General features: G+C 41.7%; 1 protein-coding gene across 1 annotated transcript; it reads left to right on the top strand.

Moving 5' to 3' along the window:
- Positions 1 to 4,890: 4,890 nt before the first annotated feature.
- On the top strand, positions 4,891 to 16,469 carry ANKEF1 (ankyrin repeat and EF-hand domain containing 1). The gene is made up of 9 exons (XM_034060961.1): positions 4,891 to 5,236; positions 5,706 to 5,905; positions 7,377 to 7,526; positions 8,239 to 8,362; positions 9,223 to 10,045; positions 12,362 to 12,588; positions 13,853 to 14,022; positions 15,177 to 15,320; positions 16,344 to 16,469. The coding sequence occupies exons 1-9, from the start codon at positions 4,891 to 4,893 to the stop codon at positions 16,467 to 16,469; spliced, it is 2,310 nt and encodes a 769-aa protein (XP_033916852.1).
- Positions 16,470 to 18,249: the final 1,780 nt, after the last annotated feature.

Here is an 18,249-nt window from a genome sequence, read left to right on the forward strand (position 1 = left end):
AAGGGCACTAAATAATTTTTCCCCCCTTGAAAACATTAGGAAGGAAGTCATAGAATCATAGAATGAACTTGGTTGGAAAAGACCTTCAAGATTATCAAGTCCAACCATTCCCCAGCACTGCCAAGGCCACCACTAACCCATGGTACTGAGGCCTCGTCTCCATGGTGTGTTAACACTTGCAGGGATGGTGACTCCAGCACTGCCCTGGGCAGCCTGTTCCAATGCCTGAGCACCCTTTGGGGAAGGAATTGTTCCTAATATGGAGTCTAAACCTCCCCTGGTTCAGCTTGATGCCATTTCCTCTTGTCCTACCGCTTGTTACTTGGGAGAAGAGACCGACCCCCACCTCTCCACAACCTTTCAAGCAGTTGTAGGGAATTATAAGGTCCCCCCTGAGCCTTCTCCAGACTAAACAATCCCAATATAACTAAACAATCAGCCATTCCCCATCACATTTGTGCTCCAGGCCCTTCACAGGCTCCATTGCCCTTCTCTGGCCCCACTCCAGCACCTCAATGTCTCTCTTGTAGTGAGGGGCCCAGAACCGAACACAGGGCTCAAGGTGCAGCCTCACCAATGCCCAGTACAGGGGGATGATCACTGCCCTGGCCCTGCTGCCACACTGGTACTGACACAGACCAGGATGCCTCTGTCCTTCTTGGCCACCTGGGCACAAGCTGCCTCACATTCAGTGGCCATTAACCAGCACCCCAGGTCCCTTTCCACCGAGCAGCTTTCCAGCCACTCAGAATGGTTCAAGCTGGAAAGCACATTAACCTCACCCAGTTCCAACCACCTTCCACTAGCCCAGTCTGCTCCAAGCCCATGTCCAACCTGCACCGCGCACCCCACACCGCTGCCTCCTGCACCACCACACCAAGCCCCGCGGCCGCTGCCTCCCTCCCCGCCGCCCTGCACCCGTCCCCGCTGCCCGGCGGGCGGCGGCCGGGTCCGTACCTCGCAGCCGGCCGGGGCGCTGAGGGCCGCGGCCGCCGCCTCACGGCCCCTTCCCTCCTCGCTCCCCTCACACACCCGCCAGCGTTGCCAGGCCAGCGCTCGGCGGCGCCCCGTTGCCAAGGCGGCGGCGGGCGGCAATGGCGGCCGCAGCGCGGCGCTGAGGCAGGAAGCCGAAGGGGAACGGGGGTGTCCGGCCGGGGCCGCCGGGCCCGGGGCTCCTCAGGTGGGTCGGTCGGCGGTGAGGGTGGTGCGGGGCAGACCGTGTGAGGCGGGGCGAGAGGGGCCGGGGTAGAGCCGGAGGGTTGTGAGGGTGGAACTCGGCCTCTCGGCACCTCTGGGCAAGGGACGCAAGTGAGGGGCGCTGAGGGTGATGCAGGCCCGGCTAAAGGAGGGTACAGCAGGAGCTGGTTCACATTCCCAAAGGGAATACTTCACACTAGACATCAGCACCCTCCCTTGTGCTTGACGCCTCCCTCAGAGGAGAGCAGGCTGGAAATTACCTCACTTTGTGTTCCTGCGTGGTCAGACAAACAAGTCCTTACAATGTAAGTACAGAGCAGGTCAATGCTAGCTCTGCCCATTTCAACCAGTTTCTCTGCCATTAAAGCCAGTCTCCTCCACAGATCACCCATCCCTCTGAGTCACAACCCAAGAAAAATCAGCCAACACCAGATCTATCCCTTACCTGGCTTCAATGGGGTGCTGAGCACTTCAGGCTCATGGGACTGGTCGCTCACCCTGTTCTTTGCTCCTGGGCACAGCAGCACCTTATCACCAGCAGCCCAGAGCCTGTGCCCTCCTCCTGGCTGAGCAGCAGCCTCTGTCCCAGCAGGTGTTGCTCAGACACCTGATTGCAGGTACTGGCTGGCCCCAAGGGCTGCCTGCCGCTGGCCATTGGGGCTCTGTTACATCCAGTCTGGATGGATACTGGAGTGTCTGGAGGAGGGGAGACTGAGATTAGATAGGAAAAAATACTGTGAGGGTGCTGAGGTGCTGGCACAGGGTGCCCAGAGAAGCTGTGGCTGCCCCATCCCTGGCAGTGTTCAAGGCCAGGTTGGACACAGGGACTTGGAGCAAGCTGCTCTAGTGGAAGGTGTCCCTGCTGGTGGCAGGGGTTGGAACTGGATGAGCCTTAAGGTCCCTTTCAACCCAAACAGGTCTGGGATTCTATGACTGGAAGCTGCAAGGCAACCTGAAAAGAATGCACATCCCATCCACCCACCATCAGTCCATCCATCTTGAGTATCCAGCCATAACCTCAGGAATGCCCTTACAGTGATCAGGACTGGGCCAAGTTTTCCAAAGGGCTGTATCTCAACACAACATCAAAACAGGCTCAGTTCAGTCAGGAGGTGCCATGGAAACTACTGTCACTCAGCACTAAGCTATGACCTCTGCCCAAGGCAAAGCATTTCTTGAGGGTTACACCAAGAAGGGCTCAAGAGAAAACTCAGCATTACAGGCTATTCATTAAACTGGAATTCAGTTTTAGGAAGATTTTGCTTCATCATTCCTATTAAACATTAGTCACAGCCAAAAATCCAGTGCCTTTACTCATATAAAGCTGTAAATATAGCATGACACTGTTACCACATTGGTTTCTTTTATACTGGCACATAAAGCTCATGCTTATCTCTGTGGCCAGCAGGCAAATGGATTAAATTTAGAAAGTGCTAAGCTATTTTCTCTCACTAAAGATAAAACACATGAACATTTCCTTTACTGGTTTGTGAATAGTGATAATTAAATGAATGTTTTCAAGTTGAGATGTTTAAACTGAAAAATGTTGAAAACTTTTAAAAAGGAGTTCCAAACCTTCCAGCAGCAGCAGTCAGGCACTGGGCTTAGAGAGTCACCAAGTGAGAGCTCTGGCCATCAGACCTTCCCTCTCCAGCCACGTACCTTGATGAAAGCTTTCTGAGGAAACAAGGACCTGACTGAAATGATTTTCTTAATAGTAGGTGTACCAGGAAAAGGATTAATCTGAATTTGAAATGAGTTCATGCTCTCAACCAAAACAATGATACAAGCTGGCAGAATGAAGGTGGCGATTCTGCTGATGTTTGTCAACAGATAAATTGTTGCTAAGCAGATTCTACAAGCTTGGGATTTATGATCATAGCTTCATGAAGCCCTCCCCAGAGCATGACTGTCTCAAAGCCACATTAACAATCCCTCATTTTTCATTAAAACGTCTATTACAGGTTAAATTAAAAAAACCTATTAAGTACATACAGTTGGTAGTATTTAATGACTATCTGCAAGATGCTGCAGTGATATTTTCATTATAGAAGCCTATTTTACTTGCTTGTAACTTCACCTGACTGGGTAGAGCTTTCTAATCCCACTTGTTTTATTTGGATTCTGTTACTGTAGAAAATTCTAATAAAACTTGATCCAGTCACTTTCATATTATCTGTCACAGCTGAAATGTTATGGTTGTTTTCATGTAAATTGTTGGTTCTCAAAGCTTTGAAGGAAAGACTTTAAACTGGGTAGGATCTTGCTGGTGGCTGAATTGTGATAACAACATACTCCATCACTGTAATGGAGATATTTTTGCTCATGCTTATGGAAATGATTTTGTTACTGTGTGTGAAGTATTAAAGTAATACCATGATAAACATCTCAAAAGCACCAGGAAAAACTGATCTGGCTGAACTGGGGCTAAAGCTGTAATGGAGTGTAATAGAGTGCTCTGTGAGCAAAAAGGAAAGCATGCAGTAAGTGTAAGGTGTGTTGTCACATCCTGAATGAGTTGAAGGTTGTGGGGAACAAGTAATATCTAATCACATACTTATTTCACTTTGGTTTCACACCTGTTTTGCAAGTGTGCCATCTCACCCTCTGGAAAACAGGGCACTCTAGGACATCCTGATTCTGAATGCTTGTACTTCAGAGACTGCCATGGTTGTACAAGAGGTAGCACTAGCACTGTTCTGAATCACAAGGATAATCCATAACATAAATCCACTTTGATCTCCATTTGTACCTTCATCAAATGTTGCTGACAGATTTTACGAGGTGCAATGCTGCTTACATGCTGTAGCATTACTACCCTATTTCCATGGAGAATGTAACTTCTTCAGTGTTTGCAGCTTCAGGGGGGGAAGAAAGAAAGGAAGAAAAGGCAAATGTTGATCCTAAAGGAGTTCCTGAAAAAGTGATGTGTGATATCCAGCTGTTAATAATGACTAACAGTTGGAAGAAAGGATCCAGCTTTTGAAAGTAAACCCAAGTTCCTTACTGCTGTGGGGTGGTGGGAAATATAAGAATATGAGAGAACATTTAAGCTTGTCAGCTTAAATGGGGGAACCTTTTTCCAGGCCAGTGCCCCATTGTCTGCATCTTTGTCTTTTCCCCAAGAGCATTTGCTGCAGAGAAATACAGTTTATTCTGTTATGTACGTAATGCAGCAGTAAGTTCATGCATCAGCTACCAAAAAAGGAAGGTGCTCAGATACTGATGAGGTGATGCTAGTATCAGTTTTATGTTTCAGCAAGTACAGAGAACAGTGTGACTTGTGATTTTTCTCTTTGTAGTACTAAAATGACAGATGTTCAGCCTCCCCTTAAGCTTCAAGTAACTGCAGATTATAACAGTTCCTTGAATGGAAAGCACTTACCTTACAGTTTCTTAACTTAATTTTCACCTTCAGTGAGACTTCTTCATAACAGTTTGAAGATTAGAAAGGGCAATTTTGCAAAGTGCTATATGTGTTTATAGTCTCTACATATGCTGTGTATACTAAATGAGAGAAATTCATTCAAAGCTTAGTGCTCTGTTAAAGTGGATATTTTTATGCCTTGAATGTAGTTTGATTCCTATTCTAACTGGCATGTAATTATAATCTCATCTCTGAGTTCACATTTTTTCTTCTTTCTCTATGTAGGAATTACTTTCTTCAAACAAGCCATTTTATCTTATTCCAGGATGTTACCAGTAGATATCAGACTTCGAAACTTACAGGTGTACAAACTTCTTCAGTGTGTTCACCAAAAAGACAAGAAGCAAATAGAAAAGCTGATCCAGAATGGATTCCCAAATCTCATTAATTTCACAGAGCCTATGGAAGGATATAGTGCCCTTCAGTTGGCCTGCATTAAAAATGACATTGACATGTGCAGCTTCTTGCTGGAACAAGGAGCTCATCCAGATGTCCAGGACAAAATGGGACGTACTGCAGCGATGAAGGCAGCTGAGTTAGGCCATGAGTTCATTTTGGATGTATTAGTAAAAGCTAAAGCAGACATGACTGTTGTGGACAATGATGGGAAAGGTAAGTAAAAGGGAACTTTATCAGACCAGAAATACCATAAAATGACCCCTTACTGTGTTGCACACTTGCTAAGTGTCTTGTGTGCCATCCATAGAAGGGAGCCGTGGTTGAGGGTAATCCTTACAGGTCAGCAGAATCTATGCCATAAGAGCTTTGGTGGAAATAATTCTCCCTGAGCAGTCTATGCCTATAAGTCTGTGCCTTTAGGTCTCTCTAGTGCTTATCTGAAAGATACCTTGTGACGGAGGATCATGTTCCTCCGGTGACCTGTCATACTAAATCCTGATTTACTCACAGAAGTTCAGAGGCCCTACCTAAACCAGAAGTCTTTTTCTCATGTATGTGCCCTCAGAGAAGTAAACAGGTCTCTGCTGAAGGATTTTGTCTGTTCAGCTGTGAAGCTCACAGCCTAAGTAACCTTTCTAGTAATTTAGTATCACACCATAATCCCTGCTGATTTTCTTTGCAGGTGTTCTGTTTTACTGCCTTTTACCTACAACACGGCACTACCACTGCACGCAGATTGCCTTGGATGCTGGTGCAGATGTTAACAACTGTACCACTGATGGGAAGCCTGTATTTCTACAAGCCTGTGAGCAAGCTCATGATATTAAAGAAATATGTCTGAATTTCATGGAAAGAGGAGCAAATCCCAGTGCAGGAAACCCAGTATGAATATTTCTGTAACTAAGAACATATGTAGAGAAGTGTAGAATAGTTACCAGATGACTACAGAACCTTAAATGCTCACATTAAAATGATGAAGCAGTGACAGGTGCTTAGCTCTGCGGCCATGCCTGTTCCCTTCTACATCACCCTTTTTGCAGGAGCAGGGTTTTAAGTCTTCTGCTTGAACCACATATCCTGAGTTAGATTTCCGTAGATTAGAGTGCAGCTATTTTACAAACATAAATTGTAACTGAGCCAGCTCATAGGAGCTGCAGTTCGCTGCACTTCAGTGGGGCAGGGCTGATTTGTACTTTGCCTTCATGTGCTCTAAGGTTTTCAGAGTTGAAATAATGCTCACTAAAAGATGAGTCTAGCATGAAAAACCTGATGGGGGATCAAGGCAGGAATGAGCCATAAGAAACTATTTTCATTCTTTTGTATGTCCTAGTAATTTATTTATTTCCTTAATTTAACAATGACTGAAGGACAGCAGCTCTGTGCTGTTGATCAAGTCAAGGAACCCAAGCTTTCCCTTAAAGCTGCCTATGGCTTTTGCTTTGGTCCTGGTTTTGTAGTTATACTTCCTAGCTTGTAGCTATAAAACCCCCCAGTGTTTAGATATCCTTCTCTCATCCTCTCACACACATCTCTGGCCACTCAGTGTACCTGCAGTATGAGAAACCTGCTTTTATTTTTGTAATACAATGGGCACATATCTGATCACGTAATAGGAATGATTTGCCAGAAAGACAGGTAGCAAGGAAGAGCGTATGTTTCAGGGGGACAATATCCATGGCTCACTGCACTCTTTGTAGAGTGGCAAGTCAGATAGTCTGTGTTGCTATGGGCCAGTATGGTAATAGCAGGCAATCCCTGACCTGAGATGTGCTCTGTTCTTGAGAAGGTCACCAGATCTACCCAAGTCAGCCATTATGAAGAACATAGGTACTGCTGATCACAAACATACTCTATTATCTATAAATATATATAAAAGATATATATTAGAATGTGAACTTTTCCTCCCAGAAGAGCACTGAAATTCCCCAGTTGCTCTGTCTTCCCTCTAGCACTCCTCCAGCTAGAGGAAAAAAGCTCCTTATGCTTTTTTAATGATAGAGATAGGATTTTGTATTAACTTCTGTAAACGTGCATGAAAGCATGCTTACACATACACACAGAATAAAAGACTCCCTAACTAAGCAACTGATTTTCATGAGGACTATTCAAGAGACAAAAGCTACTAATATATCTACATCACTGGGATTTGTCTACTCATGCTTTAGCAGCATTATGGTTAGATTCTTACAGTTTACCTACAAGCATCTTGGAAACTGTTAGTCTGTTCTCCTTTGTATGGTAATACCTAAAAGGAAACCTTCAGTTTTATGCCACCTTGCAACAAGCAGATCATATTGTTCCAACCTGAATTAGCATAGGAAACAAACTGAATTACTTTCTTGCTACCTTGCAGGCTACAGGTCGCACAGTCTTAATGGAAGCTGCAAGAGAAGGTGTTCTCGAGCTGGTGCGTGGTCTGCTTGAGAGAGGAGCTGATGTTAACCTGTTTGACTCTGAAAGACAAAGTGCTGCACATTTTGCAGCCAAAGGAGGCTTTTTTGAGGTATCACTATTTGTGGTGTTAAAAGCATTGCTGCAAAGCCCAACCTGGGTTGGTTTTTTTGTTTGGTTGTTTTTCTGGGGATTGGGTGGGATTAGGTTTTTTTTGAGGCCTGTATCCGAGCTGATCAAAGTCATCAAAAGCAGCTTCTTTTTAAGTATCAAAGGGAATCCAGCAGTGATAGAATCTCTCTCATAATTGCAGAGCCTTTTTTGCCAAGGTATCTCCAAGTGTGCTAGTGTGGCTGGCTGGTGTGAACAGCTCTGTTGGAGACCTTGTTTCTCTCAACATGTAGCATGTCACAGCTGTGTAACTTAGATGAAACATTACCATTACAAGAAGGGCAGGTGCAAATGGCTGCAATTAGGTAGTTTCTTCTTTATTGCCCAAATATTATTCAAAGTACATAAAATTACACAGTTTTGATTGTGCATGCATTGTCAGTTACTTTAAGACAGTGGCCTGCATTGAGGTGGCAGAAACACAGATTGTCTTTGGTGTTTACAACAGAACAAGATTTCTATTTCCTTCATGAAATAAGCAGCATACTACAGAAAACATGAAATGTTACGTGTGCAGTGATTAGCTGGGCATGGGAGAAACCTTCACTAAATTAACTGAGAATATATGATACTGCATTTATTTGTAAACCATTTTCACACTTCCCTGTCTTAAGAAACACAGCAGATTTTGGTCATATTGTCTGTTTTTCTAGATTCTGAGGATTATTTCAGCTTATAATGGAAACCTGGGCCTTATCGCCATGAATGGTAACACGCCACTTCATTATGCTGCAGAGGGAGGATTTGCAAATTGCTGCAAGTTTATAGGACAAAGAGGTACATTAAAAATAAGTTACTTTGCAACTATCATGTACATTCTGTTTCTTTGCTAAAGGGAAGTTTAAACTTGGGCATCTAGGAAGGATTTGACTCCTGGGTATCATGTGGCAAATGTAATTCTCATTAAGAAATGCCTAACATAAGCTATTGTGATTTATTTATACACATACAGCTGAGATAAAACATTTATCAAAGGAAGCAGTAGAAACATCATAGGTTTGTATAACTCAGAACTGGTCTGTCTTAAGTGGTTCTGTTTTTAGATGGGTTTAGATGTATTGCATTGAAATTTCCAACAGAAATGTAATTTTTGGTTTGCTGATCATTAAACAAGATAAATCTCTGTAGTCACAGGAAAAACTTCATGCCCATGGGTATTCAAACATACTACAAAGCAGCTGTGACCATATTCTAACTTAAGCAGACGATCATAGCACTTCAAAAGGACCATGCAAAATCCTGCATTCTGTTCTTGTGAGTCAAACATTTAGCTAGTGATCCAATGCCAGATTGCAAGGTTGGGGTATAGAACACTGAGTGATACTTTAATCTTCACTTATTTCTTCTTAACCTTTCTCACCACTTAAAAAAAGTAGTTTCCACTGAATTTCTGCCTTTCTATACATAACATGAATGGATGGATAAGTAAAGCATGTGTTGCCCCATGAACCTCCCCTTTGAAAACAAATCTTCTATCACTATTTATAGTTAAAACAGTATAAAATTGTAGACCTGTGGCAATTAGTTGCATGTATAGTACAAGTGTCTTATATACATAATTACATAATTAATTATGGATTTTCTATATAATTAGGAATTACACTGCATTACCCACAGAATTGTGACCATATTTTTAGGCTGTGATCCTACATGGATAAACTTGGCAAAAAAGACACCAAGAGCCATTGCTAAAGACGGTGATTTTAAAGCAGCAGTATCAGAATTGCGTAAAATTGAGAAGACCTTTGCAAAACAGTCCAAGGCTGAGGATGAAGAGGAAAACCCCCAGTGGGCTGTGAGGCTGTACGACTGGGCCTTAGAGCACCAGGCTGCCCTCCGCAAGGCGTTGGAGGCTGTTGACCAAGGAGATGGGAAGGTGACTAAAGACAGTTTTATAGCCCTTATCCAGCAGCACTGTTCTTTTGTGGACACTGAACAACTAGAAGCTATTGCTAGAATGCATGAAGGACATCAGGCTGATGGAATCAGCATTGAAGACTTTTTTAAAGGCTCTAAATACTTGCCAAAAAACTATCTTATCACATCCTACGGACCCAAAAAAAAGAAGGGGAAGAAAGGGAAGAAACAAAGAGGCAAAAAAGGCATCGCTGTCCCCGTGCCAATTTGTGTTATGCCGAAGAGCGCGTGTCCTCTTAGAGAAGATGGTTTCCCTGTATACATGGTTGAGGCTATCCAAAATCTTGCTGACATGTCCTGTTTTAACCGAGACCACCCATCTGCCCATCCCGTGCATGATGATCGTGCCTGGTACATAGATGAGCCAAGGAAAACATATATGAACATTAACTACCTCGTCAGAGAAGCAGACTTTCCATCTCTGCAGAAAGCATTTGAGGAGGGTGTGCATGTAGACATAAAAGATCAATACTACAAAACACCTTTGATGGTTGCGTGTGCAAGTGGGAACATAGTTCTTGTGCAGTATCTTCTGGAAAAGGGGTAAGATCACTTCAGAGATTTTTTGTTTTTAAATTGCTATTTTGGAGAGGCTTTAAAAAGCAAAAATTTCCAGCAAAGATTTGGATGGAAAAGACCATGGTTTGGTTTTTATTTATATAACTTAAATACTAAAAGTTAGTTCCATCCCTGGCAGTGTTCAAGGCCAGGTTGGACAGAGCCTTGGGTGCCATGGTTTAGTGTGAGGTGTCCCTGCCCATGGCAGGGGTTGGAACTGGATGATCTTAAGGTCCTTTCAACCCTAACTATTCTATGATTCTATGATCCTGAGTCACAGAGGGTTAGTTTATTATTTTCACATTAAGAGGGAAATAAAAACACCCAAGGGTTAAGTTCCCCAGGTCTGAAGGTTTTGGGTGCCAGCATTTGGATCAGAGTGCCAGTCATAGCTGCAGTCTCTAATGGTGCATCCTCAAAACTCAACTCCCAAAATCAGATGAATGGTTTTGGGGAAATCTGGTTCAAGTAACTCGCATGAAATGAGCAAGGCAATCCTGGATAAAGATGCAAGAGTTAGCAAATTAATCTAGCAAATTAATCTCCACTACTTTTGTCAAGCCTCACAAGACAGAGCTGGAGTCACATCTCCTTATGTTTAACAGCCCTAGGAATGTAACAATCTTTTAAAATAGTATCAATTTTGAGGTTTTTAAATTGACAGAATTCAGAACATGGGGAGGAAAGTTATCAGGACAGTGTTTAGCTTTGCATCTTTCAGTAGCGTGGACTTTCAGGTACTTTCAATTTGACATTGAGTGTAAATACTTTTTACAATATAACCTCTTCAGTACAGTATCACAAATCCACATCGAATAGAAACAAAACATTTATCCAGAGCTATGGAAAACACTGAGGTTTAAACATAAATTGGTGATATCTACTTTCTGTCTTGTTCCATAAAGACTCAGAATTAAATGAAATTTCGGCTTAAGGCAAATTCAGTGCTTCATCAGGAAAAAATGCTATGTCAATGCTATGTTGTTGCTGTTCCCTGTGATTGGTTTGTTTCTGATAGAATGAAGTTAGTGAAAAGGATTCAGGGGCAGAGTATTGGTACAGGCATGGAGGATGGGTCAGGAGAGAAAGTGAAGTAACTGTATATTTTAATGAGAAATACAAAGGCAATGAATGCTGCATACAAATAAACCATAAGGGCTGAGCAACTGAAAGATAACAAAACTGGTACGTGTGGGGAATTACTGGGATAACATCTCACCAAAAGCAGAATACTGAAAAATGTTCAAATTGAGTAAAGAAAAATAGATGAATCTGTTCTTTTGACCTAGAGTTAAATATTAACTGACATCTGACCTGAAGAACAATGATCTACCCCTGGAAGCAACTCTGTAATTTTCATTGCTTCCATGTCTTTTGGGAAAATGTCAGCAGTTTGTCCCTAGAGCCAATGGGACAGTGACCCTACCTCAGTTCAGGACCTCTAGGCTGTCTTCACTACAAGGCACAAGTAATTCACTCTGCTTGAGTACTGGGGAATCCCCTCATGAGGCTTTGGCTCATTCTGAACCTACACATGGCACACAGATCTGGGCATGGTCATGGTCTGTGCTCTCTTCAGAGATGAGGGGGAACAACATTTCTTTCCTTTTAACACCTTTAAGAGGCTCTTGTGGCTGTGGTTCCCCAAGCCTTGCTTTTGCATGACCCCAGCCCAAAAGCTTCCAAGGCAGCATGTTGCTAAAGGGCTGATAGTGCTTTTCCCCTCAGCTTCATTCAAAGGGAGCAGATTGCAAATATCTCCCCCAACCTAGCCCTTGCATCCTCCAGAACATACCAGTTTTAGCCTGGGAGCAGAAACAGATCTATAGTCCAGCAACACAGTGGCTGAAAAAGTTATAAAAGCTCAGAATTTGAGAGACTTTCTCTAACTCACTAAATTGGTGATTTTTTCCACGTGCTCTTGGCCCAAAAGCATTCTTTTATGAATTCCTCAATCTGGTTTTTGCCATTATCAGTGAAGCTGAAGCACAAACACAAGCAGCATTTTAAAGGACTATGGTGTTTGAAAGCTTATTTTCTTCTGTACCTGTGAAAACCTCCATGTAAAGGACACTGTGTTGGCTAAGAGGGGATGTGATCACCACCCAGGCACACTCTTACAATTAATATTCCATGACAAGCCATATATTGGATACTAAAATGGCTTCAGAGTAGCAGTAGCAATATGAAAACATTTATTCACATTGAATATGCCATTGCAGGGGTAGTTAACATTGCTTGTTTTGATATTCCTGTATCCAGTAGATAGCTTCATCTGCCACTTCTCGTATTCTTTTGTAGGGCTGATGTAAATGCAACAGACAATTTCATGTGGACTCCTCTCCATCATGCTTGCTATAAGGGACACCTCGATATTGTCAAACTGCTCGTGAAGGCTGGAGCAGCAGTGAATGCACCTGCAATGGGCAATGCAACCCCACTAATGAGAGCCATTGAGATCTCCAGACTGGATATTGTCTATTTTTTACTTGAAGAGGGTGCAGATGTCCAAGCTACAAACAGCAATGGTAAATATCAACATCCCTAAAACAGGCCCACTTCCTTACACGTATCCATGTTTTATTTAAAAGCCCCAAACAAAGCTAAGTTCTTGGAATGCTTTGGGAAGTGTTCTGAAATCTATGGTTGCTGTCAGGACCAGGATGAAGGTAAGAGGAACAATTAGTTTTCTACAGTGTGGAATCACTATTGTAAATAGTCAGCTTTCCTGGGTTTTATACCTCTAGAAAATAAAGTAACATGATTAATTACATGATTAAGAAGTCTGTTGCTCCTCACAAGATATATACAGTTATAAGTGGCTTTAATGAATAAAATCTATCTACTTTTTAATATTATTTGATGGAAAATTAGGTTTCAGTTGTGGCTAGTGTATACTCTCCCACCCATTTAAATAATTTAAGTTTTATGCACAGGCAGCACAGGTTAAAATATTTCTTGCTGCTTAGCATGTAAATATTACTCTCTGAGAAAAAGTACTTAAAAGAAAAACAAATCAAATTGATATTGTTACCTCCTCACAGCAGATCCCTCATGCAGTGTTATTTCCTCTCTTTTTGGAGTAAATTAAACAGCATTTGTCACATTTTAAGCTCTTGCTCTAACAGAGGAAACAACATTGCTACATAATGAGATTTTCCTTACCAAAATGCCTGCTAGGTGAAACTCTGCTTGTAGAAGGTATGTGTATTCCTTATTTCTGCCTTGTTCTAATTCACACAGCAGTTTAGGCTCACAACTACTTTAGAGGCACAGCATCTCACCTTATAAGATCTGGAAGAGTTTGTCCTCTATTAAGCCCTGAAGGTTTTCAACCCCATTTAAACCATGAGGCTTTCCCTTGACTTCTTGCCAGCCGTAAAGCAAGTACTGGAAGAGGTAGAGACCTACAATAACTTGGTCTACATTCCTAACCTTGTACTGTGCTAGCCATCTCCTACTGCTGAATGCTCTCAGAAGTCAAAATTGCAACCTGTAGGACCAGTACATTAAGCTGCAAATGTCAGGACATTAAGAGCAAAGTTACCACTCAAAGAATTCCTGCAATATTTGGTTTCAAAGCTCATTTCTGTAAGGCTTTATTTCTGGCACACAGTGCATATGCCTACCAGTCCTCACATGATGTTAGGCATGCTGCTGGCACAACGAATGGTTAATAAAATAGAGGCCTAATTAAATTCAGTTGACTGTGGTTTCATTATCCAGTTGAAATAACAAAGGACCAAGGTTCATTTTCATGGCTTATGCAAGTGTTTATTTTTTTAAATACAGGAAAGAGTCCTCTTGATATTGCTAAAGTATTTGCAGATTCTAGAATAATTGATCTGCTCCAGAATAAACTGGACAATTTGCCAGAAGTACCAGAAAAGAAAGAAAAATCTGTGAAACGAAAGGCATCTTCTACACCAAAGCCTGCAGAGGAGCAAGCTCCAAAAAGAGAGGTATGAGAAATAGTATCAAAGAATTGATTTGCTAATAGTTAGAATGCTGCTTCCTTTCATTTATTTGTCATCCATGTCTCTCTAAAGCTATAAATCATGCACTTTTGTTAAAGTATTTTCAGAAGCCAGGACTCATTCTTGCCAGTACTATTACTTGTTCATTGGTTGAAATTTTGACATTAATTATATGAACTTCATGTCTTTCACAGTCTCACTTAAGAATTGTATCATCTATCACTGATGGGACACAAAAATATTTCCTCTTTCCCCCTCCTCCTGAAGTTTATGATCATCCAGCTCTGTTTTAAATACCAAGCAACTTGTAAGCTTAATTTCTTCAAGGGAGCACCTGTTTCTTCACAGATAAGACCAAATCCCTTCAAATTAGTAGAAAGGTCTTTTTATTCTGCTAACAGAACTCATTTAGGCAATATTGGGCTCACTGACTTCTCATTTCCCATCTTGTCTCTAAATCTTCCTCTTCTACTGTTGACACAAGCCCCATTTCTTAAACTCCACACTGAGTTTGTTTGTTCTACTACTGAATGCTTTTACAGCATACCCAGGAGCCTTGAGTACCTTACCATTGCCCTAGTTCAAGCAGATATAGTCTCTGTGACCACATCCTGCTTATCTTATGGTGGATGAGATCTTGATTTACCAGTGGTACTTGTTAGTCAAACCCAGGATGCCATTTAGGGAGAAAACGCAATTGTAGCTACATTGCTGGAAGTGTCCTTCAGCAGTCCTGCCCTGGATGATGTAGTAAGTATTTCCCAGTAGCCAAATGTTGGTTTTCCCCTTTCAGAGATAATTTGAATGTCAGGGATAGTATAGGACTTTGTTAGGCAGGAGGAGGACAATTGTAGATGCTAATTTAGCCATGACCTGGCACAGGAAGGGATCACCAGTGGCACTAGGTGGTTGTCTCAAGTCTTGAAGAGCAGTTAATGTTTTAGTGTCCAAGAAGGACAGTCATCCTCTTCGAGTCACAATTTTTGGTTATAAAATAAATAGCAGCTTATAAAAAACAGATTCTGAACAGATTAAGAAAAATACACCCACAGTAAATAGAAAACAGAAGAAGCATCTGAAGATGTAGGATGTGTGCCTTGCTTCTGGACATGATGTATAACTGGTAATTTCTCTTTCAGTCTTCACAGGTATCACTGGCAGACGAAGAAACATCCATTTTTGAAAAGTCAACACAACCCTTTAAGGACAGTGTTACTTATCTGAATTCTCTGATAGCCAGTGGTGCTACCAAGAAAGAGGACATCACATTCAAACCCAGAAAAGTATGTACAGTAGCAAAACACGAGCATGGTTTCATGATAATGGAAAGGTAGACCTTGCTGTAGATCAAAACCCAGAATAATCTGATGAAACAACTTCACAATTCAACTAGCTGTTTGTAGATGACATGACACAGGCTAGAGAGATTGCCATAGAACAACAGTAAACTAAAGAGTCTGCATATGTTTATGTGTATTTTATATATATATACACATATATTTATATAAAACAAATTATCATGGAAAGCAAGCCCTTACGAGGTTTTAAAATAGGATTAAATTGGACCCACAGTAAAATTACAAATGCCACTATGTTTATTGTATGGATTTTTACATTCCTGTACTTAAAGGATAGGAGTTCTTGTGCACGGGACCAGCACCAACTTCTAACTTGCCCTTTCAATTAGTTATCCCATGATTGCTTAAGTGACATTTACTGATCTGAATGGATCACTAAATATTTACTTTGTTGAGTTAGAATACTGAAAATATAATTTTTATAGTAGGGACTTGTTAATCCTCATTCAAGAATAACCAAAACCAGAGAAAGATGACCACAGAGAAGTAATATTTTTCCCCCTCTGCTTAAAAAGAACACCACTATTGCTGACTGAGCAGTTTTGTTTAGAGGTTATTTACCATTTCCCTAAGCCTGATTTGTGCCAGTTTCTGCAATGGTCTCTGAGGAATAAGGCTACATCACCAGTGACTCTATGACTAATTACTGTTTTCCACTCTGAGGATCTTGGGTCCGAGTCATTCATTCTGAACAATTAGCTTTGGATCATCTTTCCTACATTATCCCTCATCTGAGCCTATGGCATGTTAGAGATTGGCAGCAACAAGAGAATGTTCTGCTTATACTTACATAGATTGTTGTGGTATCTTCCACCAGGAGGCCACACCATTTTTCTTCTATGTCTCAGGATGGAAAGGAGTGCTAGAACACAGCTCTATTTGGCTCACAGTATCATCTTCATACCTTGCTTGCAGTCCAAAATAACTACAAATATCTTTATTTTGCAGATTTGGGCCCCTGAAGCTGCAACAGAGGAGTTAGTAAGGAAGCATGAATGGCTCCGTGAGCGCTCTGCTTTTGATGGCTTGTCAGAAAACCCTGCAACCCCCTTTGATAGAAAATTTGTGGAATAAGCACACCAGCCAGAAGAAGCTACTTCAGCATACATTTTGAGGGGATAAGTATCTGAAAGGCTACTCCTCTGCAAGGAAGGAATCATGCAGTGCTCAGTAAATCCATCTTAGTTACGATAAAAAAGAGGTTGTAGCAAGTTTTTCCTCTAGGTTATGTTGCTCACATATAATCTCTTGTTAGGGCCTTAGTCTGGAAAAAGGTTTATCCTCATGTGATTCTAAGTCTTGGAGCTATCTCAGCATATTTCATGGAATGGCTGCTGTTAGGACACATATGTCCTCTATCCTTTTATCCTTTTAATGATATGGCTTTAGGAGGCTATTTTTCAGCCCAACATAAAATTTATTCCTGGGAGATACCTTACTCTTTCTACTAAAAAGGTATTAAATACAAAGATGAAGGTAGCATTCAGTAATTATTTAAGACAACAATGTTGTTTGTTGTCTGCAGAGGCACCAAAATAGAGAATTTACAACCAGGACACTATAGTCTAGTGTACTGCATTCATACTCTCCCGTGCACTTGGAAGAGTGTACAAACCTTTCTCCTTATGCACTGAAGATATATTTCCCAATTATGCACTGAAAATGCATTTCAAAGCTCTGCAAAGCTTTTACCCAGACCTTTAGATCTTCGTGGCAAACTTGAAAAACATGCAGAGATTTTGTGAATGGATGCTGAAGAGGGACTTTTCATCGGGAACTATAGTGATAGGATAGGAAGGGGTGATAGTTTTAAAATGAAACAGGGAAGTTCAGTTAGATATGAGGAAGAAGTTCTTTACTGTGAGGGTGGTGAGGCACTGGAACAGGCTGCCTAAAGAAGTGGTAAATGCTCCATCCTTGAAAGTGTTTAAGGCCATAGCAGTTGGAGAGAGCCTTTGGCGACATGATCTAGTACAAGGTGTCCCTGCCCATGGCAGGGGGTTGGAACTGGATGATCCTAAGGTCCTTTCCAACCCAAACCATTCTATGAATGCAAGTTCTTACATTAACAGCTCCATCCACAGCAAGTCCAAATCAGCATTTGCCTCCACAACAGTGAGGTCAACGGATATTGTTCCTTTTGTTATTTAATGAGTTCTTAGGTTGGGAAGGAATTGGTGTCTTAGAAATGAAAAGACCAGGCAGCAGTAATTTATTATGTATAATAGGTACTGAAAGTTCATTTGGGCAAGTGTATAATATAGAGATTCATGTGATAGGGTAAGAGTTCTGCTGAGAGAACTCTTTTGCTCTTCATGCTGCTTGAATTCTGTTGATTTTATCCACAAACTAGTTGGCAGCACAAAACCAAGATCAGTCTGAATCTTCAAAAAGGCAGGAGGTACAGGTAAGTACCAGTACAAGCACAAGGTACAAGTTCTGGGTAAGCAGAGACTGGAAATACTGGGAATTTTTAACTTAGGGAAGAAATAAGTGGAAGGGAATGCCATAAAATACATCTAAAGAAGGAAGAAGTGTGGAGAAGTGAACTGCCTAGGGAAGTTGCTGGGGAAAGCCTGTGCGGTCACATTCTCAAAGCCACCACCACTGCATGCATGACTCCAGCCCCACATCTAAATGTAAATGTGATATTTATTTCATAACCAATACAAATACAAACCAAGTAGATATACCTAATGAGATACTGTATCAAATACCACTACTGAACATTTTATATATATGGACATGGTTGTGCATGAGTAGTTTATGACAAGTTGCTTACGTTGAGAAAACACCCCAATCTGTCTAGCATTTTAATAGTTCAGTATAAAGACAGACTTCACAAGCAAGTGAG

Source organism: Melopsittacus undulatus, chromosome 3 (assembly GCF_012275295.1).
Source record: "Melopsittacus undulatus isolate bMelUnd1 chromosome 3, bMelUnd1.mat.Z, whole genome shotgun sequence".
NCBI classification, from domain to species: domain Eukaryota; kingdom Metazoa; phylum Chordata; class Aves; order Psittaciformes; family Psittaculidae; genus Melopsittacus; species Melopsittacus undulatus.

Excerpts from the sequence above, each read along its gene's own strand:
- ANKEF1 (XM_034060961.1), top strand. The coding sequence starts at position 4,891 with ATGTTACCAGTAGATATCAGACTTCGAAACTTACAGGTGTACAAACTT. Across the intron at positions 5,237-5,705 it reads TGTGGACAATGATGGGAAAG|GTGTTCTGTTTTACTGCCTT; the intron begins GTAAGTAAAAGG and ends TTTTCTTTGCAG. Across the intron at positions 15,321-16,343 it reads TCACATTCAAACCCAGAAAA|ATTTGGGCCCCTGAAGCTGC; the intron begins GTATGTACAGTA and ends TTTATTTTGCAG.